Here is a 27,156-nt window from a genome sequence, read left to right as displayed (position 1 = left end):
ACCAGCTGAGTGGGCACTGGAGCTGGCTGGGCAGAGGAGGAGCAGGAAGCAGAGGCAGATCCTGCTTCCCTCCTCTGGCTGGTCAGCAGGGGGCATTGTGTAGGGTGGGACTGCGGACAGCAGGCTCCTTTCCGGAGAGAGAACGTACCAACATGCACCACTAACACACACACACACACAGAATAGTAACACACCCACTTTAACACTTGCAAGAGAAGAGATCACAAACATAAAACCAAAGCAACATTGGACACAGGAGTATGGAATTTGGACTAAAGGAGGGCGGGGGATGTGGCTCAGTTGGCAAAATGCTTACCTCACAAGCACAAGGCCCTGGGTTCAATCCCCAGCACCCAATTAAAAAAAAAAAAAAGAATGAAATTCAGGAGAACCAGAAATTGGATGCTACCTCTGCTGTGTGGTCTTTGATCATTTACTCAACCTCTCTGAACGAACCTTGCTCAGTTACAAGGGACCTCATGATTTCCCTGGAAACTTCAAAGGATTTTGTTGGATTAAATGTGGGAGAAGTTCCTGACACATAAATGGCATCTAGAATCATGATGATTCTGCCCATCCATACCTACCACTCCCTGCCGCCCCTCACGCAATCTACCTGCTCTCTGCATCTCTCTACAGCCCGATTCCCCACCTTCTGTACCTGAATGATTCCTACCGACCTCTCACCTCTGGCCTCCAGGAGATACCCCAAGCCCCCTCGGATCCCACCTCCCTGGACCTTGCACTCCCACCCAGTCACCTCCCTCAGGCTGTTCTGCACAGTCACAGGTAAGACTGGACGCCTTTGGGAGGGACTGGATGAGGAACAGAACAGACGCCACAGACCACGCGGATCCCAGCTGGAGCAGGGCCTCTGGTCGGGTCGTGAAATCTTAAACCCTGAAGGACGGACCGCGGAGGAGGAGAGAATGCCAACAAAGCTCCCTTGTCATCTGTCTGAGGTGAGGCCTGAGTCATCCTAGAGGCTGGAACCCAAGCTTTGCATGGGGACAGAACTGAGGCCAGCCCAGCCCCTCGCTCTGGCTGCAGGATCTTGGATGAAAGTGAGGCTTCCCCTCTCTGCGCCTCAGTTTCCCTTACGTTAGGTAATGGGTCTGGAGAGGATTCCAGGCTTCCAGTCTTCAGCATGGGCCTGGCTCTGGGCAGCGCTTGGGACTAGAGGGCTTTCCTCTGGGGAGCTGGCTGGGTCCCCTTGGCTCAGGTGGGACCACGGTGACTTGCCACCCCACCCCCAGGCCTGGCTCATTCCCTCCCAGCTCCGAGGGGCCCTCCTGCCTCCCTCCATATTAAACACCGGCCCCCTACCTACCTCAAGCCCCAGGCTCCGCATTTAATTTCCCTGCATCCCCCACCCCACACTAACCCTTCCCTGGGGTCCTCCAATTAGATTCACACAAGGGTCCATTTCTCCTCCAGACCCCCGACTTCCTGGATGGGGCGGGGAGGGAGAGGTTTCCCCTGCCTGGTCTTACTTATCCCATCTCTCCTGCCCTAATTAGTATTCTGAGGAGAGCCAGGCTCTGCAGGCCCCGGATTTGTTTGCCAGCCGGCCAGTTCCCTGTCTCCCCAGTTCAGAGTGAGTAATTCTGTCCCTCCCAGGCCCATTTAAGGGAGTGAATAATTAGTTACATTCAATTAGGCCTCTCGCTGCTACTGTGGCTCCTGCCTGCCTCACTTGGGGGGACAGGCTAGCTAATGAGACGGCACACTTCTGACAGAGGGGAGTGGGTGTTAGACGCCACCAGCCGGCACCCCTCCGCAGGGTGCAGAGAGTGTGGAGGGAGTAGGGAGGGCCAGAGATGTCCTTCATCCAGGAAGAATGGGGTGTGGGCATGGATGCTGGGGATGGAGGCAGGAGAAGAGGAGGATGAAAGAGATGGGGGGAGAGAGGAAGTATGGAGAAGTCTCCAGAGGGAGACTTGGGGGAAAAAGAGAGAGACCTCCTGGAAGTCCTGCACATGAGTCAGGCTCCTGCCATACCATGGAATCTATGCAGTGATTAAAAAACATGTTGTCAATCTATATTTATTGGCACAGAGAGATGTCTGCTCCATACTGCTAAGCAAAGAAGGCTGCTTACAAAACAGTGCATATAATAATATCCCAAGTTTAAAAAATGTTTTTGGCATGGAAAGCAAGTCTGGAAGGACCGTACCTTGTGATTGGCAGGGCTGGTGGGAGGCTTCCAGGTGGTCGTATCTGCCAGTCCCTGTTTTATTGTGTGGATGGGGGGTGTCGATGCACAGTATGACTTTTATAATTAGCCATAACAATAACACTTGTTCGAAAGAGAACCAGGGCTTGGTGGAAGAGCTGGAGATGAGAAAGGAGGTGGGCAGGGAGAAGAAAGGCAGCCGGGAGGGGAGCGGAGGGCCAGGCAGACGCTGCCTGGGTGATAGGGAGTCCTGGGTGAGGAGGAGACAGGAACTAGCCCCCAGGCAAGGCCAGCATGCTGTGCCAGCCAGCAAGCTGAGGCGGAGAGCCCCAGGGACAGAGAGGGAAGGTGCAGGAATAGGGATGTCCCCCTGTCCTGGCCCAACGGGCAAAAGCTTGCTGCAACCTCTCCTGAAAGCCCACCCACCCCGTTAGCACTGTTGCTTCTTCCAGGGGAGCCCTCACGCTTCTCCCATTACCCAGAATCACAGCGTGGGTTTCTTTCTTTCTTCCTTTGGAACAAATTAAAACCACATCTCCCCACCCCCACAGGGTGGTTTGTAATTTTCTAAGCTAGAATCACTCTTGGGGAGAGAAATCCTTGGGAGCAGAGTCTTCAATACTTCCTGCCACACAAGGAAGCGACTGCAGGCTCTGAAGCCTTGGGGATGGGCGGGTGGAGCTTCAGGGACCGGTCACAGAACTAGAAGCACGTTCACCTCCAGCTGGGCCCTCCCACGACAAGTCCCTCAACCTGAGCTTCAAGGCCCTGGACCCTGGTCACCCTGCAGGGGATGCAATCAAAGCCCCCAGGGACTCCCCCCAGTCTCCAGGCTGGGAACAGTCTGCCTGGGACATTCTGCCTGACCTGGCTCTGGATTCTCCTAGGGCCTCAGTTCCCCAAATAGAAAACAAAAGAGTGAGACAATGACATTCCCAGTCTTTCACCAATCCTTTGTAGCATGGTTGCTTGGGTGTTCGCTGAGTTTGTTTTTGTAAATTGTGGAATTGGTAACATTTACCTGTCGGGAGGTTTCACAGAAAAATCTGGATTCACAGCAACATTCCTTCTGGGTGACCTCTGGAAGAAGCAGACAGACACTGCCCAGAAGAAGGCCCTAGTCTCTGCCACGCCAAGCCTGACCCAGCCAGCCTCCCTCTCCAGATCCTGGCAAGTGCAAGTTTCCACACCCCTCTGGCTCTGGAGATCGCTGCCCTGCTGTGTCTTCTTGAACTTGGACAGTCACACTGTCCGAATAACCTGTTAGCCCCTGACTCCTTACTCACAGAGTGGGCAGAAATCACTTTCAAGTGCACCGGGTTAGGTCCAAATCTCAGGAGCGAGTTGATTGAACTCCAGGCTCATCTGCAAAATGGGTCTTGTAAGAGACCACGCCCCCCAGGGGGCGGAGCTGTCGACCAAAGCAGCTGGTGAGAAGGTCCAAGCGTGCTGCCTGTCACCGAGCGGGCGGTCTGCCGCCGGAGCGCTCAGTCAAGTCCTAACCCGGGGGAGGAACACAGTAGGACCTAGTCGATGTTTGTGAAAGAAAGAAATTCACGGAGAGGACGAGCCCCGGGGAAAGGACGAAGCCACAGAGAGGCTGCCCGAGGCTCCGCGAGAGGAGCGAGACCTCACCCCCGAGCACGTGGGCTGGTACCGAGCCAGCGTCCGCAGAGCCAGCTTCGCTCGAGGCGGCCTCGCAGACGCCAGGGTCTTCGGACGGTACCTTGGCGCCACCTCCTGGCTGATGCGTGCCTCACAGCCACCACCACCCGCCCCACCGCGCCCCCATCTGCTGCCCGAGACCCACCCTACACCCGAAGGAGTGGGTCCTCTCCACAACTTCAGAACTGGCAGGACTCGTAGGACCCATAGGGAACCAGCCCTTCATCACACGTCTGGGGACAAAAGTCCAAACCAGAGAGTCATTTTCCTCCCCTGACCAAGTTTAGAACCAGAATTTGCTAGAGCTGCCAAGAATAACTTCTTCCCTTCATCAGGGACACCAAGATGCCCACAATTTTACCAACAGGAGATAAGGAATGAATGTAGACAGTTTGTTGGGAAATTAAGCCCAGGAAGCAGTGATGGAGTGGGGAAGGGACACTAGGAAGGGACCAAGGTCGAATACCGGCTGTAGGTGCCTGCAACTCCATCCCTCTAGGGAGCCCAGGAAGCTGTGTAGGACACACCTCAGATTTGTCCCGTCTGCGGGAAGTAATGCTGGGTGTTTACCCTTCACCTCTGAAGCCTGACTGGTTGAGTGTGTACTCCAGGTCATTAACTCTCCAGCTACCACTTGCCTGGACATGTCACCAAGCATGTCTTCAAGACCAGGAGTCCCAGGTGCCTGCAATAGGAACCCAGCCATTTAAACAGCCTTATGAATGTGGAGGGCAATGGCCCTAAAAGTGTGAGACCTGGTCCAACGACAGCAATAACACCTGGGACACTTGTTAGAAATGCAAATTCCTTGTCATGGTCCCTACTGAGTCAGAAGCACTGGAGGTGCCCCAGCATCCGTGGCTTTCTAAGCCTTACAGGTGGTTCTGGTACTTGTCTGAGAACCTCTGGCCTAGGAGAGGCCTTGACAGCTGCAAGTGCCACCACCACTTCCCAGACAAGGAAGCCAGAAAGTGAAGGTGACTCACCCAAGATCACAAGGGAACTCGATGGCAGATACGAGTCTTTTGTCTCTTTTGGCCACACCACCACACAGAAGTGAGACCACTAGCATTTGGGCCGTGGACAGGGGATGAAGATCAGAACTCAAAGTCCCCCTGAGCCCACTCTACCACTGCGCTCTGCTTCCCAAACCGACTCTCCACCTGGTGCCTCCAAATGGTTCTGGAGGCACTTCCAGGAAGACTGCCAAGCCAGGTGCCCCTCTCCTGGCTCCCAGCTGCCATCACAGCCTCCACGGGGACAAGCCCTCTCCATCCCCACCCTCCATCAGGACATGCAAGCCAACAGACATGTGGGAGAAATCCAAAGCCGTTTCTTACTGGGAAAGGACAGGTGCTTGGGTTAACCGTCACCATGAGTCCGGGCTAGGCTCTGCCCAGCCCTCTGCTCTGCACTCCGTTCTTGTCCCCTAGCCGTCCCCCCTCCCCTCTGCTCCCATTCCATCTGCTGCTCCTCCTGGCTAGGCTCCCCCTCAGTTGGCACAGCAGGAAAAGAGAACAGGACGGTTTATTTTTATCCTGAGACACTGCTGAGGAGGAAGGGGCACCATCTGACGGAGAGGCAGCAGCTCGTGTAACAGTGGGGAGGTCAGAAGGTGATGGGAGATCCAGGATCTCCCTGGAGGGAGCTCCAGAGGTAGCTCCAGAGAGAGCAGGCAGATCTGGGAGGAGTCTGGACCAAGGAGGGGGAGCTCTGAGCTCCCTGTGTGTCCACAGGCAAATGACTGCACCTCTCTGGACCTCCATTTCCATCTCTGCCTGCTTCCAAAGGCTTTTTTGTTGTTGTTTTGTTTGTGAGCATGAATCAAATGGGAAGAACATCTTGCAAACTTGATGCCAAATGTAAGCACTCTTGGAACCTACCCTGGAGGGGCAGCAGCCTGGGGACATTCTTACTTATCCTCAGAAAATGCCCTAATTCGGTAAATTAAACAGCTCATGTCACCCAGCATGTCCACCCCCATTTTTCTTTTTACATGTTTGATGATTTTTTTAATTACATAAGCATTATGTGAATTCATTCTCCTTTTGGAAAAAAAAAATGAAGCATTATGGGAAAGCCAAACCTTCCCCACCCCAGACATTACCACTCTATATTTTTTGTACCAGGGATTGAACTCAGGGACACTGGACCACTGAGCCACATCCCCAGTCCTATTTTGTATTTTATTTAGAGACAGGGTCCCACTGAGGTGCTTAGTGCCTCACCATTGCTGAGTCTGGCTTTGCCAGACATCACCACTCTTCCAGTTTAGGTTTTCTGTGTATCCTTTTCCACCTACAGATATAATGCATATTGTATCTATACATTGATTCATAAATATTCTTCTATATGGACATACTGTATATTGTATATATGCACATATATTGCATACATTATTGCATACTCTATGTAGCACATATCATATTGTTTCCAGTATATGCATTTAAAAAGTTTTTATATCTATTGTTCCGCAGCTTGCTTTTGTTTTTTCATTTGGCAATGTTTTTGAGATCCTGTTGTATAAATATATTACCACTTTATTTAGCCAGTCCCCTGCTGATGGACAGTGGAGTGGCCTCCAGTCATTCACAACCACATACAAAAAAGCTGCAATGGACACGCGTGTGTGAGCCTCCTGAGCACGTGGAAGCCACCATGATGCATCTCTGGGTGCCAGACTGCTCGGCTGGGCTGGAAGGCTTGGTGGATATGACTGTCTTCCCCCTACGTCCCCAAGTTTTCCCTCCATCTCTAAAAGCAAAGCAAGTTGGGTGAGTGGATAAGCTCCAGGCGTGTGGTGGGAAGTTCCAGTGTCCAGTGTGCCTGTGTCCAGTGCTAGGGTTCCTCTCGAATGGCAGAAGTGGAGGTGAGGGTGCTGTGCCTGATCGGTGGCCTCCCCTCGCCCTCACTCTGTCACCCCTGCAGCAGCTCCCGGCTCCCGGCCGGGTGCCCTGTGCGTGGCCACGTCCCAAGCAGGCCCAGCCTCACTGCCTCTCCTGCACTGCCACGCGGCTCTCTTTGCCATCCTCCTGGGTGACCGGCTGGCACCCGTGCAAGGTCTCCTGCACTGGAGCAGCAGGGGTGTGGCCAGCAAAATCCTCCACAAAAATCATCTCCACAGGATCTTGCCACTGAGTCTCAGGAGGATGGGGGGCCTGGGAAGCAAGGTGTGAGGTCACCCCCAGCAGCCGGTCCCTGGGAAGCAGATCCCCTCCCCAAGCCCCTTCCCCTTTCCCAGGGGGTCAGTGCTGATTCCTTGGGTGTCTCCTGCCCCCTGCTGGCCACACTGAGAGTACCAAGAAGCTTCCAGAGTGACAGCCAGTGGATTCAAGGAGCTATCCCTCTGGCGCCCACCCGTGGGACCCAGCTCCGAGCCCCCAAGACATGGTTCCCCCGTGGTGAACGCCAGGCAAGCAGTGAAGAACAGTGGTGCCAAGGAAGCTCCAGAGGAGGCCGGCTCTGGAGGTGTCAGCCTGGGACTGGTAAGTGGGCAGAGAAAGCAAAGCTGGGACATGGCAGTGCAGGCGGGGGGGCAGGGGGGGGCGTAGCCAGTTCTGCCACCCCATTGGCTGCAGTGACAGACCCTGAATCCGTTTTCCTGCCCCACGGGCAACAAAATCTTTCTTGCCAAAATTCTGTCCTGGAGGTGACCTACCTTATCCTTCGGCTTCTTGGCCACCTTCCCTAGAGGAGAGAAAGAAGGGATGGGGAGCTGGGGAACCCAGATCATGACCAGGCGGCCAGTGATGCAGTACCTTCTCCTCCCTCCCACCCCCTCCACCCACCTGGGGACTCACTGATATAGACAAACACCAAGAAGATGGCAAACAGGAAGATCCCCATTATGATGGGGATCACCACCAGGGCTCTTATCCGACTCCGGAAACCTGGAGAAATTGAGACTTCAGCGTGCTCCCCACACACAGTTCCTCCCGCCCCCAAGCCCAGGGCTGCCAGCAAACTCAAAACCCTCCACTGCCCGAGATCATCTGCATCAGAGGTTTTCTACATGTGTCCCTTGAGGAAATGTGGCTGCCAGGTGTCTTTAGGGTGACAAGCACAGTTTTTAATGCTTTGCGATATTTGCCAACATTTTGTAATGAGGACATTCCCTGTTAAAAGTCTGGATATCTGATCCCTAACAAATTGGGGAAATGAGGCCCCCACGAGCCAGTGTCCCCACCTGGCAGCCGTCAGCTGGAACTGAAGAGCGGCAGGCTCTCCTGCTTCCTGCCACTCCTACTCCTGAGATCCAGCACCATTCATGTCTGGATTGTTGCTCTTATAGAAAAGGCGAGAAGGGAAGACAAGTATCTCTTGTTCCTCAGTCTATTTTAAGTGGGCAAATGAAAGACCAAGAAGCAGGTGGTCTCTAACGTAGACAAGGGATGAAACACTTCAAACAAAATTCAAAGGTACACCAGAAGACTTAGGGATCAAAATAATTACTGTTTTGATGCCACAATTTGCAAATCTGTGGGTGGACACCAAGAGAGCCAACAATGACCCACCTGTTCTTTTTAAATAAAGTTTTATTGGAATCAGGGCCAAGCTTAGGGTGACATGAGGAAGGCAGGGGCATGCAAATGTTGGATCAGATTCTGTCTTTATTTAAAATTTTGCTATTTCGTTTATCACGATTTTTTGCATTTGTTTTTATTTTTAAAATATTGCATCAAAATGCTTTATCTTGGTTACAGCAGTTTGATGGCACTCTTAAAACACTGTGTCTCAGGGCAAGTGTGCATCACCCCATTCTAGTCCCAGCCCCGCCAAGAGGGAAGTCAGTTTTGAGAAAAAGCAAAGACAGAAGTGTGTTTTCCTACCCCTGACCTTTTCCCCTCACTACCATGGCCGGCCCAGGCCCTGTACTGTCTGAATTGGCGATCTGTGCTATGGGCAGCCTTCTCATTCTAAAATCAAAACTGAGAACAACAGGGAACAGTGTCACCATGTGCTAGTACATGAAGTAAGGGTGGCAAAATAGCATTTATGAAGCACCTCCAAAGTGCAAGAACCCATGCAGGCACTGACACCAAACTACTAAGGGAGGCGTTCTTATCATCCCATTTAACAGATGAAGAAACTGAGGCTCAGGGAGGGGAAGCAACTTGCCCAGGCTCATACAGTAAGGGGCAGAGCTGGGATACCACACCCCCAAACTGCCTCTTCCTCCGGCTTCCTTTTTCCTCCTCTTCCCCTTCCCCTCCCCTCCTCCTCCCCCACCAGGGTCTCTGGGCCTCAGTCTCCCACTTCAGTTCCCTTAGCTGCAGGGCCCATCCTCCAGGACTCACCACAGACAGCGTCGGTCACGTTAGTTCCCGCCTGGAGTTCCACCAGGTCCTTGGTCTCACAGCTGTGCAGACACGTGTGCACACACATATGGGCATGCATAAGCACACACAAAGAGGGAGAGAGAAATAGTGAGTCTCCCCCACCATCAGTCACCAACCCAGAGGAAGGCAGTCGAGGACAGGAAGTTCAGGTCCACCAGCACACGTTCCATGGAACACTCCATCCTGGTTATCATGGGAAGGACACAGACTGTTCCTACGCAACTCACAGGTGCAAAGAAAACACGATGGCACATCTCAGAGGAGTGATAAACAGTGGGGTCAATAGTAAGTGCCAAGCTCTGGGATACAGGCTAAAGTGAAATGGCATCCAGAGGCCGGATCCAGCATGGCTGGAGTAGAGAGAGGCTGTGCTGAGTTTAGGAAGGGTTTCTCAACCTTGGCACCAGTGACCCCCTTTGCTGGATGATTCTGGGTCGGGGGGACGGTCCTGAGCATGGTAAGATGTTTAGCAGCGTCCCTGGGCTCTACCCACTAGGTTCCAGTAGCATCCCTCTCCCCAGTTGTGACAGAAAGGTGTCCAGACATGGTGTCTCCCAGGGAGCAAATCTATCCCTGGTTGAGAAGCTCTGGCTTAAGGGTCTTGCAGAAAGGCTTCCTCGTAGAAGGAAGATCTGAGAGGCCCTGAGGATGTGAAATTAGAGCAGCAGCGCATTCCAGCTAAGCAGGACAGCACTAATGGAGGGAAACCAGGCGGTGGCTTGTAGGATGGTGCCAGGGAACTACGGAAAAACAGATCTAACCAGGCACGAAGGTTCTGACTGATGCAGCTGGGCGTCTCACCAGCATTCACCAGAAAACCCACCTAGTGGGAGAATCGGCCGCCAACCAGCGGGCCCAGAAGAGGAGGAACGGCACAAGAGTGGTCAGCCAGGAGGCACGGCAAGAACCCTGATAGGAGATGAGAGCTGGTCCCGGGTAGTCCCAGGAGGACGGGGGGAGTGGACGAAGGACATCACAGAGGAAAACCCACTGAAGGTAGGCAAGAGAGAGCATCCTAAAAATCAATAAAAGAAGCTGGGCATGGTGGCACACACCTATAATCCCAGCAACTCGGGAGGCTGAGGTAGGAGGATCGCCAGTTCAAAGCCAGCCTCAGCAACTTAGCAAGGCCCTAAGCAACTCAGCAAGACCCTGTTTCTAAATAAAATACAAAATAGGGCTGGGGATGTGGCTCCGTGATCAGGTGGCCCCAAGTTCAATCCCTAGTACCAAATAAATGGGTAAAAGAGAGAGGGGGGCGGGGGTGGATAGAGAACCAGCTGAAGAGGAGACACTAGAGGCAGGGGGACCAGTGAGGCGGTGAAGGTATCACCAGATGACAATGATGAGGCCCCAACTAAGTAACGACTCTAGAGAGAACAAGGAGACCCAGGCAAAATGAAGAGGACCTGGTGACCAAATCTGGAGTTGGAGGTAAGGAGGGAGGCCCGGGGGGCGACTGTCCAGAGCCTTGCGCAGCGTGCCCTCTCTCACAGGGTGAGGGGAGCGGGTGGTGGGTCCACTCTGGAAGCAGAGTTTGAGGTGCTGGTGAGTCACTGCAGAGATGCGAACATCCAGCAGCTGGACAGGATGGTCTGGGACCCAAGAGATGGATCCAAACAGGAGACGTTGCTCGGAGGCCTCGGGAGGGAGATGGGAGTTGGGGCCATGGATACACAGAGACGGCCCAGGGAAGGTGGGCTCAGTGGTCAGAGAGCCCAGAACAGAGCCAAGGAAAGCACCGAAGGAGCAGGAAAATGAGGGGGGCGGACAGAGGCACCGAAGGAGGCATCCCAATTCCCTCAAAGGGAGCTTCGGGAAGATCAGGAGGTCAACAACATCTGTCACGCTCAGAACAGACAAGAAGAACGCTGAAGTACCCACGAGGTCAGCGGCAGTCACTCCACAGCTGTTCCATGACACGTATGGAAGTGGGGAGCAGGGACTGACGGACAGTGGCTGCAGAGATTGAGGCAGGGCCTAGGCGGCCCTTGGGGCTGAGTCCTTATACCTTGTCCAAGGGTGACACTTTTCAAAAGCAGATGACACATTGGAGAAGAAGCCGTCTGGGCAGGGTTCACAGATGGTATCAGAAGTCCCTGTACCTGAGAGCAGGTGGGAGGGGACATTAACCATCACGGTGGACCACTTGTCTGGCTCTCAAGAGAGCCAGTGGACAGAGAGCAGGAAGAGGCCCTGTGGAGAGCTGCCCCCGGCAGCTGCAGCCCGGGACTCCCCTGCCGCCTCCCAGGCACATACCTGGAGGCAGGATGCAGAAGGCCCCGCTTCCTGCTCATTCTAGCAGGAAACCCACCGAGGTCGACGTCTCCCTTCCCTCCACCTCTGGAGCTGTGCCCATTGCCCACCTCCTACAATCTGGCCCCCAGCTCCTCTCTCCTCCCTCCAGAGCTGATGCCCAGACAGACCACTTACCAAGACGCTTGACCCCAAGCCCAGGGCCACATGAGGTGTGTTGGGCACAGCTCTCGCAGGTGCTGCTGGTACAGTGCCGGCCATCCTCGCAGGCGCAGGTGGTGTCTGTCTCTGAGTTGCCCTCCCTCTCGACCCGGAGCCCTAGATCTGAGCACAAAGGGCAGGGAGGATGGAAACCCTGCTGGGCCATGCTGGGGCCCTGTTCCTCAGGCTGCTTGCTATTTCTCTTAGACCCTCTTCCAAGTAGAGAGCCAGCAATCCACTCATTCAACAACCAGTCCAACCCAGACTCCCACCAATTAGAACAGGCCTGGCTACCGAAATCAAAGTGGCTGCATTGTCAGAACATCAACCGGGTTCCCCAGTGTCCCTTCCCCCAAAGCCCACGCACTGGGGTCGCAGTATTTGTGCTCGTGACAGCGTCTGTCTCTGTTCCAGGTGTCAGAGAACTCGCCTTTACTGCAGGGAACGCACTGGGTGGCCGTGAGCGCCGAGCAGTCATTCACCAGCTTCTCTCCTGGAAAACAGCAGGAAATGGGCAGGCCGGGCCCATCAGGTCCTAGGCACAACACGATCAGGTCAGGCTTCCAGGTGGGGGTTCAAAGGTCAAAGTCCCAGACCTGCCATGGTCTGGTGGCGGAGATGGAAGAGACAGGATCCCAGGTTGGAGTAGGGAGAGGTTTACCAGGCAGAGAGGGAACCAGAACATTCTGACAGCAGGACAGAGAAAGGAAATAGGTTGTTTCAGACTCCAGTCTATAATTAATACGTGGAATCTGCATCTGCCAGAAAACCAAGAGGAATCCCACGACGGGACTAGAGGGTTGGCGTCTCACCTGGTCGGCACTTAGTACAGCACTGACTGTTTAGTAGGTACTGGTTTTCTCTGCATTCAGTGGGTGGCTCTGGGTAGACCTAAAACAAAATTATCTTGAAGTTTCTGCTGTCACCTCCTTGGCAGGAAGGTGGGAAGTTGGCCCAGACAGAGGTTAAAACTGATTCGGAAGTCCCAGACAAAATGAAGCCCACATAGTACTAGGTGTGTTCGTCTTCAACTAAAGTGTCAAGTGATTTGATTTTTCAAGTACCCAGAGACTCATTCTGGTATTTTACACAGCAATACACTGGAAACTCAGTATACTCTGAACTGAGCAGATCTGCTTGACTCCTGAGTCTTTCCTCTTCCCAAAGACGCCACAGGTGGAAGGACGCTTCCCCCGGAGTCCTGAGGTTGGCTGGTTTCAGAGGATCCCGGTCCTGGGTGGGCTACAGAGACGCAGCCTCCTCCCATCTTCCCCTCTCCAACCCCAGCAGGCCTCCTCCACAGGTTTGCTCCCCGCACCCCTCCCGCACAAAATGCTCGGATTGCGAAGCTGGAAAGATAGAATCCAATTCTTTCATTTTACAGATCATCAGAGAAGCTGGGTCACTCGGCCAGGGTCCCACCGGGACAGAATCCACAGGTTGCAATACACCTTCTCTCCACTGACTGTTTGACCCGCACCATTTCTACCACGTCCACCCAGGTTCTTCATTGCTTCTCGCTCATTTAAATACATTTCTTTTAAATGCAAACCTCATGTCATCACCGTGAGAGAACCAGTATCACTTCTCATAAATAAAAGGAAACCCTAAAAATAAATTTGACAGAACTAAAACAATGCTATTAAACCCCAGCTGTTTGCTTTGCTAGCTGAAGGCCCTCTACCATAGGAGGACTGCTCTTGATTTTAGTTAAAAAGGAGGATTAGCAAGCCCCTGAGAGGCATTAACTGTACTTTAGCTTCAGAGACTTCCTCCTTGGAAAAAGGAGAAGGATTTTTAAAAGAACTGTAAAGAGTCTATATTTAGCTCTAGATCCATGTGCTTCCTAAAACCATCCCACACTTTGAGAACAACCAGGGAAAAGAGGGTAGGTTTGAGAATCAGACAGCTTTAAGCTCTGGACTTTGTAACACTTACTAGTTATTTTTTTCTCTGGCTTTCAAGATAGGAGTAATGATGTCTGCTGTGCAGGTTGGATTGTGAAGATGAGAAACAACACACTTATACAGCTTTGTATGTAGCCCATTAAATGGCAGTTTTACTCACCATATATAGATGAGTGTCTGCTTGGATGCCCAGCACCCTGGCTAACTGTCTGTCCGGGATCCAGCTAATTAGTAGCTCTCACTCAACCTGGATTGCTGAGAAAACTACTTACCAAAATATGCATCTTATCCCAAATTGGGAAGAAAAGGGAAAAGGCTACCACCCCAACAGCACATCAGAAGCCCCTGCCAGTGAACACGGACCTTCCCACCACACTCCCAGAGCAATGAAGTTCCTTGATGCCATCTTCAATCAAAAATTCATATGCAGGTTCTACTATTCCATACCCGTGAGACTGTTGGCAAGACAATTCCCCTTTCTGAGCCTCAGTCTGCACATTTATATAATGGGGGAGTTGAGAAAAGCCAGATGGAGAATACATGTGGAATGTTTCTCAGAGTTCCATACGCAGGAAGACCTTGATAAACAGACCCTACCTGTCCAGCCCCTACCCGGAGCCCATATGAAGGGTTAGGGGAGTATACTGCTCTTGAGAGGCCCTGACCACCCTGCACTGCTTCCTCCTGCTCTTCCTCCGCCCCTCCCACAAGTCCCTTCCACTCACTCCAATTCCACCCTCCTCCCGTCTCCCTTCTCTCGAAAAGCCTTTGGAGTGAAAATGAAACCTTGGGACCAAAGCAGCTTCCCCCTCACAATGTTTTCCCTTGCTGGTAGATCATTCCTGTCCAGGCCTTATTGCAGAATCTAGAGTCCCTGAAAGTAGGGGGAGGCCAGAGGGGCTGGGATGAGAGGACCAGGGACTCGGGGAATTCCCAGGCTCCAGAATGAGGAACTACAAAAATACATTTAAACCAAAAGTGAATCAAGTGTGAGCTTCTGAAAATCCCGGAGATATGCTTGGTTGGGTCAGAGCTCTTCTGGTGCCTGGAGAATCCCCTGCTGGTCTTCTAACCCTTTCTTGGGTCCCCAGGGGTCCCCTAAGTCACCTCAGATTCAAGAGTTAGAGACATGCATAGCCTTGGGGATTCCTTCTAGGTTGTCTCGACCAGGATAAGGGGGCAGCGTAGAAACACCTTGCCTTCTCACAAAAGCACCACCCCTTGTTTCCACAAGATGCCCTGGAAGAAAGCAGCCCCAGCTGGCAAGGAAATGATAACCACTGGAGGCTGGCCTCTGTCCACAATGGTAAAGGGACCGGAAAACGGCCAGACGCGCCCCTTCCCTTGGCCAGCCCCTTTCCCGCCCTCTGAAACGCCTTCCAGTTCCCGTGGACAGCCTTCGGGGCAAACCAGACCCCAGCCCTTTGATCGGATAAAAGCTGGGGTTCCCTACACCCCAACCCATCCACGCAGAATACACACGTTTGGGCGAGCAGTGCCCTCCCTTCTGTGGCCTACCCCGGACCCCAGGCCTCTAGGTGAAGGGCAGCCCACCTCACTTTCAGCCAGGATCGGGGGTACCTTGCCCAGCTCCCACACACCCTCCTGTGCGCGCTCCCCACCCGCAAATCAGCTTCGAAGGTCTCTTCCCCGAGGTCTGGCTTCTCTCCTCCGCGTTCCGCACTCTAAAATCTGAAACTCTCGTCGGATCGGGGCATAAACTACTCACCGCCGTCAAAATGCAGCTCCAGAGGACGCACTGCAGAGGCAGAAGAACCATGGCGAGGTGAGACCCGGGCGGCGCGGCACCGGTACTCGTGCGCGGCGTCCAGTAACTGCCCAGCCCCAGCCTGGGGCCCCGCCCAGGAAAGGGGCGGGAGTCTTCTAGGACCAATCGTGGCCAGCCGGGGGGCGGGGCGGGGCCCCAGGCTCCTCGCGCTTCAGGATTTCCCCTGGACAATCCCAGGACTCGAATTCCCTGCGGGAGTTTAAGGGCGCTCCTCCGCCCGTGGAGGAGGACCGAGGTCCTCAGGAGAGCCCTTCCTCTCGTCCCCAGGACCCACAAAAGCCACGGAGAGGCGGGCTAGGAGCCAGCAGGTTCCAAGGGGACGGAGAGAGGGGACAGGGATCTCAGTGGGTGCTGGGGTTCGCCACCGAGACCTCCGCGGCTCTCCCCCGCGCTGCCTCCGGGAATCCCGGCAGAACCGAAAGCATCCCCGCCGGGGATAGAGAGACTTGAGGAAGTTCCCCTACCATCGTCACCCAGAAAACGGGAAGGCCACCGCTGGAGTTCGGCGAGCAGTTTCAAGGAAACGGCTTTCCCAATTCAGTTTCGCTCTCTTTCAAAGGAAATTCCCTTGCGTGGGCGCAGCGTCCCAGCCTCCCCTCCCACGCATCCATGCATCCATGCTTCCCCTCCGGATTCTGTTCCACCCCAGCTCCCCCCGCTCCTGGAGACAGGCATTTACGAAGAGTGGACCAGCCTTTCGTGGGACCCCTTGAAAATGTTAGAAGACCTGAGGCTTCCTTTGTGCCTACGTTTCCCGGAGTCCAGTCCCCTCTCCTTCCCCAAGCCGTTCTGGAACCTAACAGGTTAACACTGCCCTGCAGCTTGGATCACGGGGATTCTGGTCCAGGCTGTGTCACTGATGCACTGAGTTCCCTTGGGCCTCGATTTTCTCCCCAGGAAACCTGAGTAGCTTGAACCCGAAATGACACCCTCTAAGCTCTGAAGTTCTGGGCCAGGGAGAAGAGGGAGTCACTAACCCCTTTCTCCTGATCTTTGTTGTAAAGGGCACATTTGCAGCGCTTGTGAATTCTACCTCTGTCATCCATCACCTCTGCTGTTGTTCTAATTCGGAAGCGCATCATCTTTCATCGGGACTGTGCTAACAATCTCACCCATTTGGGGAATATTTGTTGAGCACCTACAACATCCCAGGAGACAATTCCCCCTGCCCCGCCTCCCCGGCCCATGGTAATTCCCTTGGTAAACTCCACATCTGATCTGATGGGGCACATTCCTTATTAGACACCTCTTTGGGTTCCCTGTTCCTTCCAAACTCCTGAAACAAACCCTTCCCTGCTCAGACCCAGCCTCTCCAGCCTTGATCCATTTCTGCTCTGTCCTTCCAGGCCCCCACTGGCTTCAGCCATGTTTCTCCTGCCCCCAATTCTCAAATACACAGTTACTTTTGCTTACTCTTTTCTTCACTCTGTCTTGCTCCTTCCTTCCGTCCCTTCTTTCTGAAACCAATTTAGATGTTGCCTCCTCTTAGGCCTTTCCTAAGTTCCTGAAACGAGGTAGCACTCCGCCCATCCTGCCTGCCTGCTGGGTTCCTGCGCAGTATGAGCATGCCCACTCCTCATCCATCTGCCTGGTCCCAGTTGGTTGTGAACTTCTGGGAGCCGCGGCTGAATCTATCCAGTCCTGGGCACCAAATATGACACTAGTTTGTTGAATGAATGTAAAGAGATGAGTGAGCCGGTTCAGAACTTCTGATCCTGTACAAAAAGGGGCACAATGCTACCAACACACATGTCAAGCTTCAGGGGCCCCCCTGGATAGAAAGGATAAAAAACAGATGCAAAATGACCAGCAACACTAAATCAGGATCCATGGGTCTTCATTAAAGTCACCCAAAAATGCCCAGGATAACAAGAAGATTAAAATATCATTTCCATTTTTGACCCTCTTTGAAAAAAAAAAAAAAAAAAAAGTATTAATTCATTGGGGGGGGGCATTACTATAATAACTTCAGCCATTAATTATTCCTTATTTGCTTGATTCTGAAATTGGGCCCTTCACGAAACTGCCTGGGGAAGCAAGTATACAGAATTAAAACATTAATTATATTATATAAAACATATCATAGCAGCAATTAAAGCAGCTTAAATTAATGTATGAAAGAATAAATAGTAGCCTTCGGGTTGCCCCATGGGGCGCAGACCAGACAAGATAAAGGAAGATATTTCCGTACATGCACATCCCGAGGAGACGTGCTGGCAGAGAGGCCCAGAGAAGGCGGAGAGTGTGCTGGAAGACAGCAAGGAGATGATTTAAGGGAGGTGGCAATAGTCAGCGTCCCATCAAAGAGGGAAATGATGAAGGGTTCATCAAGAGAAGTATGGCAAAGGACATTGGAGAGCAGAGACCCAGGATTTTGGGATCACAGGGAAAATGACCTTTGTATGGGGCACATGGCCAGATGAATGAGTGAGGAACATGTGCAAAGGTCAAGAGTCCTCATGGCTCCCGGAGTCTGGAGACCAGGAAGTCCTACCTAATATGCAAATCCAGTTGTGTTCCTGCTGAGTTTGAAGTAACTTTCTAAGTTCCTAGGATTGCAAGGCCTGGGCTCCCTGGCCTGCGTCCAGCCTTCCGTGTGATGCTCCAGCCTCCCGTGTGATGCTCCAGCCTCACTCCCTAACTACCACACTGTCACTGCTGCCTGGAGAGTCCTTCCACTCTTGTTTCAGAGCTAGGCTCCAGTGCCCCTCCCTTCAGAAGTCCTCCCCAGCAGCCAACCCAGGGTGCACACCCAGCTCCCCGGCTCCCTGGAAACCCTGCGGCTGCTTACCTGAGACTCTAGCTGCTCGACCACACTGTACTTCAATTATTCTGCTTATTTATGGAACCAGTGTATTGAACCGACTCAGCTCCGTGGGGCATAATAACGAAGCTTTTCCCCCTAATCTCTGCCTTCAGCCATGCTGTGTTGAATTTCCCTTTCCCGTCCCTTAATGACATCTTGGGCAGATTGCATTACTTTTGGATCACTTTCTGTTGTTAAACCTCCATCCTTTGAAGCTTTATTCTGAAACTCAATTTAAGTCTCATTTTATCTTTTCTTCTGTGCATCCAAGGGTTGACTTGAGCCAGGACCCTGTCTTTCTAGAAGTAAAATCAGGGGACAGGGGAAGGGCCCATTGCGAGATGTACCCTAGCACCCTCCCCTTGTTGAAATATGGAGGAGGGAGGAGGAAAGGGTAAACACCTATGCCCACGACCAGCCCCTGCAAAAACCTCCTCTGTTGGCCGACACTCATTGTGTAGAGTGACAAGTATCCATTTAGGGTTTCTCACGGGACACAGGAGCAAGTTTCATGGAAATAATTTCAAGTCAGCATATATAGATCTCACAGATTCTTTTTAAAATATCAGTGTGGTATTTCATGGGGTGGCTTGTCACAGCTGATTCTTCTGTCCTGTTGATGTTCACCCTTAGGTGGCATCCAGGATTTCACTGCTGCAAAGCGTGCGGCAACAACATACCCTTGAACACACGTGTGTGGGCACTTGTGCTTCTGTGTCTACGGAACAGAGTTCTAGAAGGAATTTGTGGATTGTGTATATTGTCAATGCTAATGGATATTTAAAAACCTCACATTTGAAGGGACCTCTACTTTGCAGCCATCACTAAATGTTATCATTCATTTTAATATTTGACAATTTGTGAGTGAAAGATAATTCATCATTGCCTTAACTTCCATTTCCCCAGTTATCAGGGAAGTTGAGCATCTCATCAGATGTTTATCAACCATTTGGACCTCCTATTCTATGAACTAATCATATTTATCCCTTCCCCAATTTTCTATTAAATTGTCTTCATTATCAGCTCCGTTTAATCATATATTCATTCAGCTAACATTTACTGAGCACTTACTATGTGTCACATGTTGGGGTTGGAGTATTCAAGTAGAAAATGTCACAGTCCTAATGAAGAGCTCTTTGTATAATATTTATACTAATATTTCCTTCTGTTATCCATGTCGAAAATCAAATGCTTGATTCTTCCTCTGGACTCCCTCCACAGACATACTCTGGCAGACTGTAATCACTTTGGTTTCAGGTTTTATGATATGAAAATACTCAGTACTGGGCACCACTGGCCATTAATTTGTTAAGGCAGGAACTTAGCACGTAGCACACGCCCCTGGGCAGCACCTGTTGGTTCCCCACACTCAGGTCCTGCATGTGCTCAGTTTATTCCCTACTTCAACCACTTGTGACCTTCTGCCCTGGGACCTTTCATGGCTACAAGACTGTGTTTAGCTCTTGATAGAGGCAGGCCAGAAGTTCCAGTGTGAAGGCCCCTGGGAGCAAACTTCTAGCAATAACAGAGGGGCAGATGGATAAGTGCCCCGCTCCCCCACCCCTGTTCTGTGTTCTGCACTGATTCCCCAGACAAGGTGGAGCCCCACCTGCCCGCAGTGTAACCTGCTCACTAGCTACCTTGGAAGAACTTCCTTCCTCCTTCTTTCACTTCCTTCTGCTCTCTTTAGCCCTTCTTGAGGTCAACTCCCAAAATTACTTGCACTCAAGGTCTTGTCTCAGTTTCTGTTTCTGGGAGAATCTAATTAAGACATTTGATTTACAAATAAGGGAGTGACAGCAGGAGACAGTGTAGTTCAGTGGGTAGAGTGTGATCTTTGATGTCGGAGATCTGGGTCCAAAACCTGGTTGTGCAACCAACTGTGTGACCTTGAGTATGTTCTTAACCTCTGACTTCTCCTCTATGAATAGGCATAAGGGCTCACATATGGTAATTAGGATGACTAAATTAATAATTATGTGATTTTCTCATCATTATATCTAGTAAAATTAAACCAATCGTTATTATTAGAAAACCAAGTTCTAGAGAGTACAAACAGCTCACCTGGGTCATATGGGCACCTGGGACTTCTACGTCCCATTTCAGGAGACTACTCCTCTGTCTCCCTATGGCCAGGGATGTTAAGTCATGGGGTTCTCCTTGCCTTGGACTTGGAATATTTGTGGTATATTGTTGGATTGGGATGTTTATCAGTGTTGTCCTGCAGAACTTTCTGTGATGATGGAGATGATGGAAACATTCCATTTTTCCACCATCCAATATGGTAGCCACTGACTACATGTGTCTCATGAACAATTGGAATGTGACCAGTGCAACCAGGAAAGCAGATTCATTATCGTGTTTACTTTTAACAAATGTAAATAGACACATACAGCTAGTGACTACCATGTGAGACAGCTCAAGTCAAGGGATGGAGGTTTGGGCAATGGGGAAGAATCTTAGTTCTTTTCTTTTTCCTATTCTCTCTTGCTTCCTGTCTCCTCTGTCAGCCTGAGCTATTCATCCCCCTCCCGTAGCTCTCTGCCTCTCCCTCCTTTGTATGTGCTGGGTTCCTTGGAAGGAAGCAGCAGGGACTGTGACAGCGTTATATTTTCATACACAGCAAGGTGAAACAAGCTCTTTTGTGATTCCTGAGCTGAAAGACAAGACGAATACCTGCTATAAATACAGCTGAATAAAGATCTTTTTTCCAGATGGCTTCCATTGTTCACTCTTCCCTTATAGTATCACACTGAGATAATTCCCAGCTTCTCAGAGCTTCCATAGTTATAAAACATACCATTACCTCATTTTCATTTCATTAGATTTACAGGTCACAAGACTTCTTTGATCCTTACCAAGTTCATCATTAATGGTTTCAAAATAATGGTTCTTTCTGTTTCAGCATGAGCCCAACACAGAGCTTCCTACTTGTGAATTCTTTTATCTCTGGCTTCCTACTTTTGACTCTCCGTCTAGACGCCGATGGGGGTAGTGGAGCTTTCCAAATGCTGGTGTGTATTTCACATTCACCAGGATGCTCCCCCGCCTCCCCCCCCACCCCCCGCTGTTCTGTAACTCCACTGCAAAAGCACTAAAAGTAGTCATTTCTTTCCAAATCATCTAATCCTGATGGACAGCATGGAAAGTTTTGCCTGAGTCATCTATATGATCAACCTCCAGCTCCCCAGGATACGTTTCCATGGTACTTTTAATTAACTCTGCCAGTAACAGAACACGTGGGCTTTGTAGTCCCCCTGGAGGTGAGTGTGAATCCTATGTCACTTTTAAAAAAGATTTAAAAAATTGATTTTATCTTTTTGAGTCTCAGTTTCCTCATCTGTAAAATGGAAGTAAGAGGTACTTACCTTGCAGAGTCCTGGCAAGGACTCAGAGGACTTACACAGGACTCAGCGGATTTATATGTGGCAGGCCCTCCCTGTTCTAAGTGTTTGCCAAATATGTGATAGAGCACTGTATGTACTTCTTTATTAATGGATATTGAAGTTGGACTCAGTGGGGCACAGGGGCATACACCTGGAATCCCAGAAACTCTGGAGACTGAAGCAGGAGGATAGCAATTCAAGGCCAGGTGGGAGACTGGGGGTGTAGTTCAGTGGTAAAGCACCCCTGGTTCAATCTCCAGTTCCAAAAACAAAACAAAAGAAAAAGTACTTTACCTCACTAGTAAACTGCTCTGTGACCTTGGGTCATTTACCTACTCCTCTGAACCTCAGTTTTCTCATCTGTAAAATGGGGATAATACCTACTTCTTAGGTCATTGGGAGAATTAAATAGAGATATTCAGATATGAACTGTTAGATTTGGATACATCCTCGGGACAGTGCCTGACTCAAAGAAAGTACTCACTGTTTCACATGCTCTCAGGAGAGCTTCTCACCTTAGTCACTACTTTCTTTAGATCAGAATTCTTTAGCATTTTGTGTGTTCTGAACTCCAGTGACTCTCTAGAGAACCTTTTCCTCCTTGAACTCAGAAGCACTCTACCACTAAGTTACATCCCCAGCCCTTTTTATTTTGAGACAGGGTCTCCCTAAGTTGCTGAGGCTGGCCTCAAACTTGTGATCCTCCTGCCTCAGCCTCCCAGATAGCTGGGATTACAAGAATGCAACACTACACTTGGCCTGTCTAGAGATTTCTATGGACACTTATCAGAAAAATATTTGTAATATCATAAAATATGAGTGCCAAAGCAAACCAACTATATTGAAATGCATTCATCGAAATATTAAGAAAAATATGTGCTGTAACACTATATGTGCTTCCTTATTAATAAATTAAATAACAGAATCTAGTGCTAAGTCTAAAATTCCCCTAATGTCAAAGTAATGATGAATGCAAACAGAAACTTGAGATACCTGCAGCAACCGTAATGTGATATGAAACAGAAACATCTGTGATTTCCTTTGGTGGCAATGTAGTGGCCCTGTTAATCTTGTTGTAGTTTATTACCTACATTTATAATAGAAAGAAATGCTTAATCTCAATTAGTCAAAATAAGGACAGGTTTTTAATCCAAGTGCATGGACCCCAGGTTATAGGCTCCTGCTTTATTTTTAGCACCCCTTTATCCTCAGTGGTGTCCAAAGTCACAGATTAGGAGATAATGCAGGGGAAAATGTCTCATATACCATTACATGGCCTCTGATTGGACAAGAGTCCAATTAAAGGGCACAACAGATTGGCAAAATGCTGCTAACCTTATTGAGCACTATGTGGCAGACACTGTTCTTGGTGTTTATCTACCTTAACTCATCAACATTTGGCACAATCCTTTGGGGTAGGTACTATTACTATCCCTATTTTACAAAGGAGGAAAATGAGACACAGAGAGGTTAGGCAACATGCCCAAGGTCACACAGTAAATGGAGCAGGTAACCTGAATCCATAGTCTGTTCTCCTAGCTACCATGCCATACTACCTCACTGCAGGAGGTAAGATCTAAACTAAAATCTTCAGGCTGAGCAGAACTTACAGAGTTGAAAGAAAAGGGAGGATAGAGGAAGGAGAGGTGGGGAAGATGCTGCAAGATATTTCCAGCTGAAGCAGTGAGAGGGATGAAGGCCTTGTGGTGGAGAAAACATGGTGAACGTGGGGTCGAGAGAATCAGTGGGGCTGCAGAGTGGAAACGAGGCCACAGTGAACTCACCTGCAACCCAGCAACGCAGGCTGAGGCAGGAGAATTGCCAGTCTGGGCAACTTAGCGAGACCCTGGCTCAAAATAAAAATAGAAAGGGCTGGGGTGGAGCTCAGGGGTACAGTGTTCCTGGGTTCAGCTGCCAGCACCCCTCTCCCCAACCAAAAAAAAAAAAAAAAAAAAAACAGGGGGGACAGCAGCCTAAAAGAAGCGGGCAGACAGACAGGGAGCAGATCTTGCAGGCCCGTGAAGGCAGCCTTAGCCTTATCTAAGGACAATGGGGAGTGACAAGCAGACTTGTTTTTACAAAATATCACTCTAGCTGTAAAAGAGAGGAAAGAAGAAGTAGAAAGAGGGGGGAGATGACCGTTGCTTGGACTAGGTGGTGAGTTGGGAGGAAAGGACCTGGGCTCTGAATGTGGGGGGAGGGACGAGTCCACTCTGGCAGAAAGTATTTCACGACGAGGCCACAACGACACCACCCACCCAGACGCTCTGCTTAGAGCAGGACTTGGCTGTTCCTCCCATTCAGAGACAGAGGATCATGTTCTCTTCCCTGGACTCTGGCCGAGCTTGCGTGACCCCTAAGGCTATGGCATAAGGCAGTGCAGCTCCTGCTGGTTCTTTCGGCCACTCTCAGAGCCTGAGATCTGCGTAGGCAGCATGATGGCAAGGCCACCACGAAGCCTGAAAGGCCTTTGCAGAAAGGCCACGTGGAGACACGTGCAGAGAGGCGTCTCGCCAGCCTCCTGCTGCTGACTCTGAGTGAGAACTGCCCAGACCAGCCTTCCCAAAACACTCTTTCCCAGCTACTGTATACAAGATGGCAGCTTTCCACCATTAAGTCTTGAATCTGGAGCTCCTGTCCTCCCAATTCAGTCTCCACCGACTTGGCCAGATTTCCAGTTGTAACCTTCTCAGGGAGATTTAACATTCTTAGTTTGCCTTATTTGTGAGGGACCCTGAAAGTTGGTGACGCATGGCAAATGGCTTACGTTATCTCTCCAAATTTAATTACCCAGCCCAGTGGTTTGCAAATCTAGGAGACTTTTTTTTTATTTTTTTATTTTTTTTAATACAGATTCTCAAGTTCTACCCTGGACTCACAGAATCAGAATCTCCTGGAAATGGTGAGCCATTGACTAGCCGACCTGTTTTATTTTCTGTATGATTATTATACTTATATTTTATTTATAAACCCCATGACATAGAGACAACTTAGGAAAAGGATCTTTTGAGAATTTTAAATGAAGGTGAGCACTAATCAGACGGGTTGTGAATACTTATTAAGTATAACACACTTTAAATGTTCTCAGGAATATATTTCACATGGCTTTGGAAACAGAATGACTAAATATGTAACAATAATTGAAACAGTGTGAATTGCCTCAAAAGAGACAGATGTGTTATGGCAACAGTGGGAAGCCCTGAATTTGATCCTCCTATAGAAAATAATGTTATACGACAAAGAAGAGATGTAAAAATGGTTTAGAGTTGAAATCACCTTGGAAGAGAGGGGATCTAATTACATCTACCTGTGACATTACAAGTTAAAATAAATTTAACTATTTAATTATTTCAAGGGAAATAGTAAGTTCTGTTAAAACTAGAAAAGAAAAAAAAATTATTAAGTTTTCTGCAGAGAAGAAAGTAGAAAGTCACGATTGGGTCAGAAGGACTATGTTCCTTCAGTGGGGTGGGGGGCGGGCTTAGGGAATCTGTTTTCTTGCATTTTCTGGCTTCTGGAGGATGCCTGGGTTCCTCAGCTTGTGCCCCGCCCCATCTTAAAAGCTAGTTATGCAGCACCTGGTGCACTCTCCTCCCTTCCTTCCGTCCCTCCCACTCTTCCTTCCTGTACCCTCCCTGCTCTGCTTCCTTATCACCTCCTTCCCTGACTGTCACAAGGACCCTGGTAATCACATTGGGTCCACCTGGAAAATGCAGGGATATCTCCCCATGCCAAGCTCAGCGATCATAATGCAAAGTCCTTGCTACCATGTAAGGTGACGTATTTATAAGTATCAGAGATTAGGACACAGCTACCTTTGGGAGACCATTATTCTGACTACCATAGTTGTACGGAGCTATACTGACACGGGTGGTGGTGATCAAAGGCAGTCTCCAAACCAGGTGACTCTGCCCAAGGGGGCTACCTGATGACCGGAAGGGACACTAGGGTGGCCATTCTGCAATTCTCTGAGCCACCTTTCAATGTGCAGCAGAGCTTGCCAAATGGGAACAGTCCCATTCTGATCCACTTTGTTTACTGATTCTTGCTTCATGGAGTCATTAGCTCTGTTGGGGCTCATCATATCACTGTACCATTACAGAGAGTCCCCTCTACCCCTATGCCAATATCCCAGGGGACAAGGACTAAATGATCAGCTTCCACCTATGACAGTGCAGATTATGAAAACTTAAGGGCCTTTGCTTTCTGGGGCGGGTCTAAATTACAGCCCAAGCAAATTTCCAGAAAGTCACAAACCATGATGTCATGAAATCCACTGAGAGAAGATGAGATCCGTGAGCTGATGAGTCCACATCACAAACCAGGCATGCTTCTAAGCTATTTCCCAAATGAAAAATGCTACATCATGCTGACCTAATAAGGTACGTGCTGTTTTTATCCTCCTCTTTACCTGGGAAGAAAGCGAGGTGCCGGGGGTTAAAGAACAAGCCCAAGTTTGCCCAGTTAGGAAGTGGCGGAGTAGAGGGATAAGCCCAGACACTTCTGATTTCACAGCCTGTGTTCTGATCCACTGAGATTTCATAAATGTAAGGTCTCTTAAAAGACTTGATCCAAGAAATCTGGAAGAATGGAGATCTGTTTGCATGACTTGCGAGGTAAGGCCCCCAGGAAGCACAGGCAGGTGCTGGGGACTGTGCAGCCTGAAAACTTCAGCTGCAGCCCTTCTACCTCCGCTTTCCACGCCTCTCAGAAGCCCTGTTGTCTCCCGCCAAGACCAGCAAGAAAAGATGTGGAATGTCCTGCGAGCCCTTTGAGAACTGGATAGAAGAGATATTAATCCCTTTGCCTAGAAAAATGCATTTATACACAGAATGTGGCAGGGAGGGTCCCAGTCAAAGAAGTTTTTAGAAAAAAAAATACTGGCCAAAAATCAAAAAATCAAAACCACCATGAGATATCATCTCACCTTATGTGACCATCGCAGCCTTGTGCTCAAACATGCTCTTTTAACCATAAGTGATAATGTCTTCTGGAATAAGAAATTTCCTTTAAAGCCAGGGGTACCCAATTGCTGTATATTCATATACGTGTGTGAATATGAATGTGAATATATATTTATATGTGTATATATATATATACAAAATATATAAAACTATATATCTATATCTATCTATCTATATAGATAGATAGATATAAAGCAAATGCTGGCAAGGTAACAAACTCTCATACACTCACCATTGGTCAGAATACAACTTAGTACAACTATTATGGAAAACAGTACAGATGATCCTGAAAAAAATAGAAATAGAACTACCATATGATCCAGAAACTCTGCTATTGGTTATAGATCTAAGGGAACTGAAACCAAAGATCCACCTGACATGAACCAGGTAGTTTCCATTGTGGAAGATTTTTATTTTATTCACTGGTCAAATTTTGGGGCCCACAAGTGAAGGGTTAGAGGCTGCACACCAATTGGGTACCCCCTGGCTTTAAAGGAAATTTCTTATTCCAGAAGACATTATCACTTATGGTTAAAAGAGCATGTTTGAGCACAAGGATGCAAAGATTTCATTCTGAATATTCACAAGCTCTCTGTAGGACCAGGAGCAAGTTAATTAATTGACCTCTGTTGCCACATCTGTAAAATGGGTATGTAGAGCCTATATG

At 49.8% G+C, this 27,156-nt stretch overlaps 1 protein-coding gene across 3 annotated transcripts; it reads right to left on the bottom strand.

Annotated features, from left to right (window-relative positions):
* Positions 1-6,355: 6,355 nt before the first annotated feature.
* CD40 (CD40 molecule) lies at positions 6,356-15,834 on the bottom strand. 3 transcript variants are annotated; one of them, XM_079129643.1, is made up of 9 exons: positions 15,274-15,834; positions 12,450-12,528; positions 12,005-12,130; positions 11,614-11,760; positions 11,192-11,285; positions 9,139-9,200; positions 7,630-7,731; positions 7,500-7,528; positions 6,356-6,999 (listed from the first exon to the last, which is right to left on the bottom strand). In XM_079129643.1, exons 1-9 carry the CDS (start codon positions 15,322-15,324, stop codon positions 6,829-6,831), a joined length of 861 nt encoding a protein of 286 aa, XP_078985769.1. In that variant the 5' UTR covers positions 15,325-15,834; the 3' UTR covers positions 6,356-6,828. The 3 variants fall into 3 exon arrangements, with proteins under 3 accessions (XP_078985769.1, XP_078985770.1, XP_078985771.1); XM_079129644.1 differs by having other exon boundaries at positions 7,642-7,731; positions 15,274-15,831; XM_079129645.1 differs by lacking the exon at positions 7,630-7,731 and having other exon boundaries at positions 15,274-15,831.
* Between the last annotated feature and the right edge of the window lie 11,322 nt (positions 15,835-27,156).

Source organism: Sciurus vulgaris (assembly GCF_902686455.1).
Source record: "Sciurus vulgaris genome assembly, chromosome: 2".
Classification (NCBI taxonomy): Eukaryota; Metazoa; Chordata; class Mammalia; order Rodentia; family Sciuridae; genus Sciurus; species Sciurus vulgaris.
This window is presented reverse-complemented; position numbering and strand designations above follow the sequence as displayed.

What these genes read in the sequence shown, in the direction of transcription:
- CD40 (XM_079129643.1), bottom strand. Translation starts at nt 15,324, where the DNA reads ATGGTTCTTCTGCCTCTGCAGTGCGTCCTCTGGAGCTGCATTTTGACG. An exon ending in GCACAAATACTGCGACCCCA is followed by an intron (nt 11,761 to 12,004) that starts GTGCGTGGGCTT and finishes CTTTGTGCTCAG; the next exon opens with ATCTAGGGCTCCGGGTCGAG. An exon ending in CCAAGAAGCCGAAGGATAAG is followed by an intron (nt 7,000 to 7,499) that starts GTAGGTCACCTC and finishes CTTGCTTCCCAG; the next exon opens with GCCCCCCATCCTCCTGAGAC.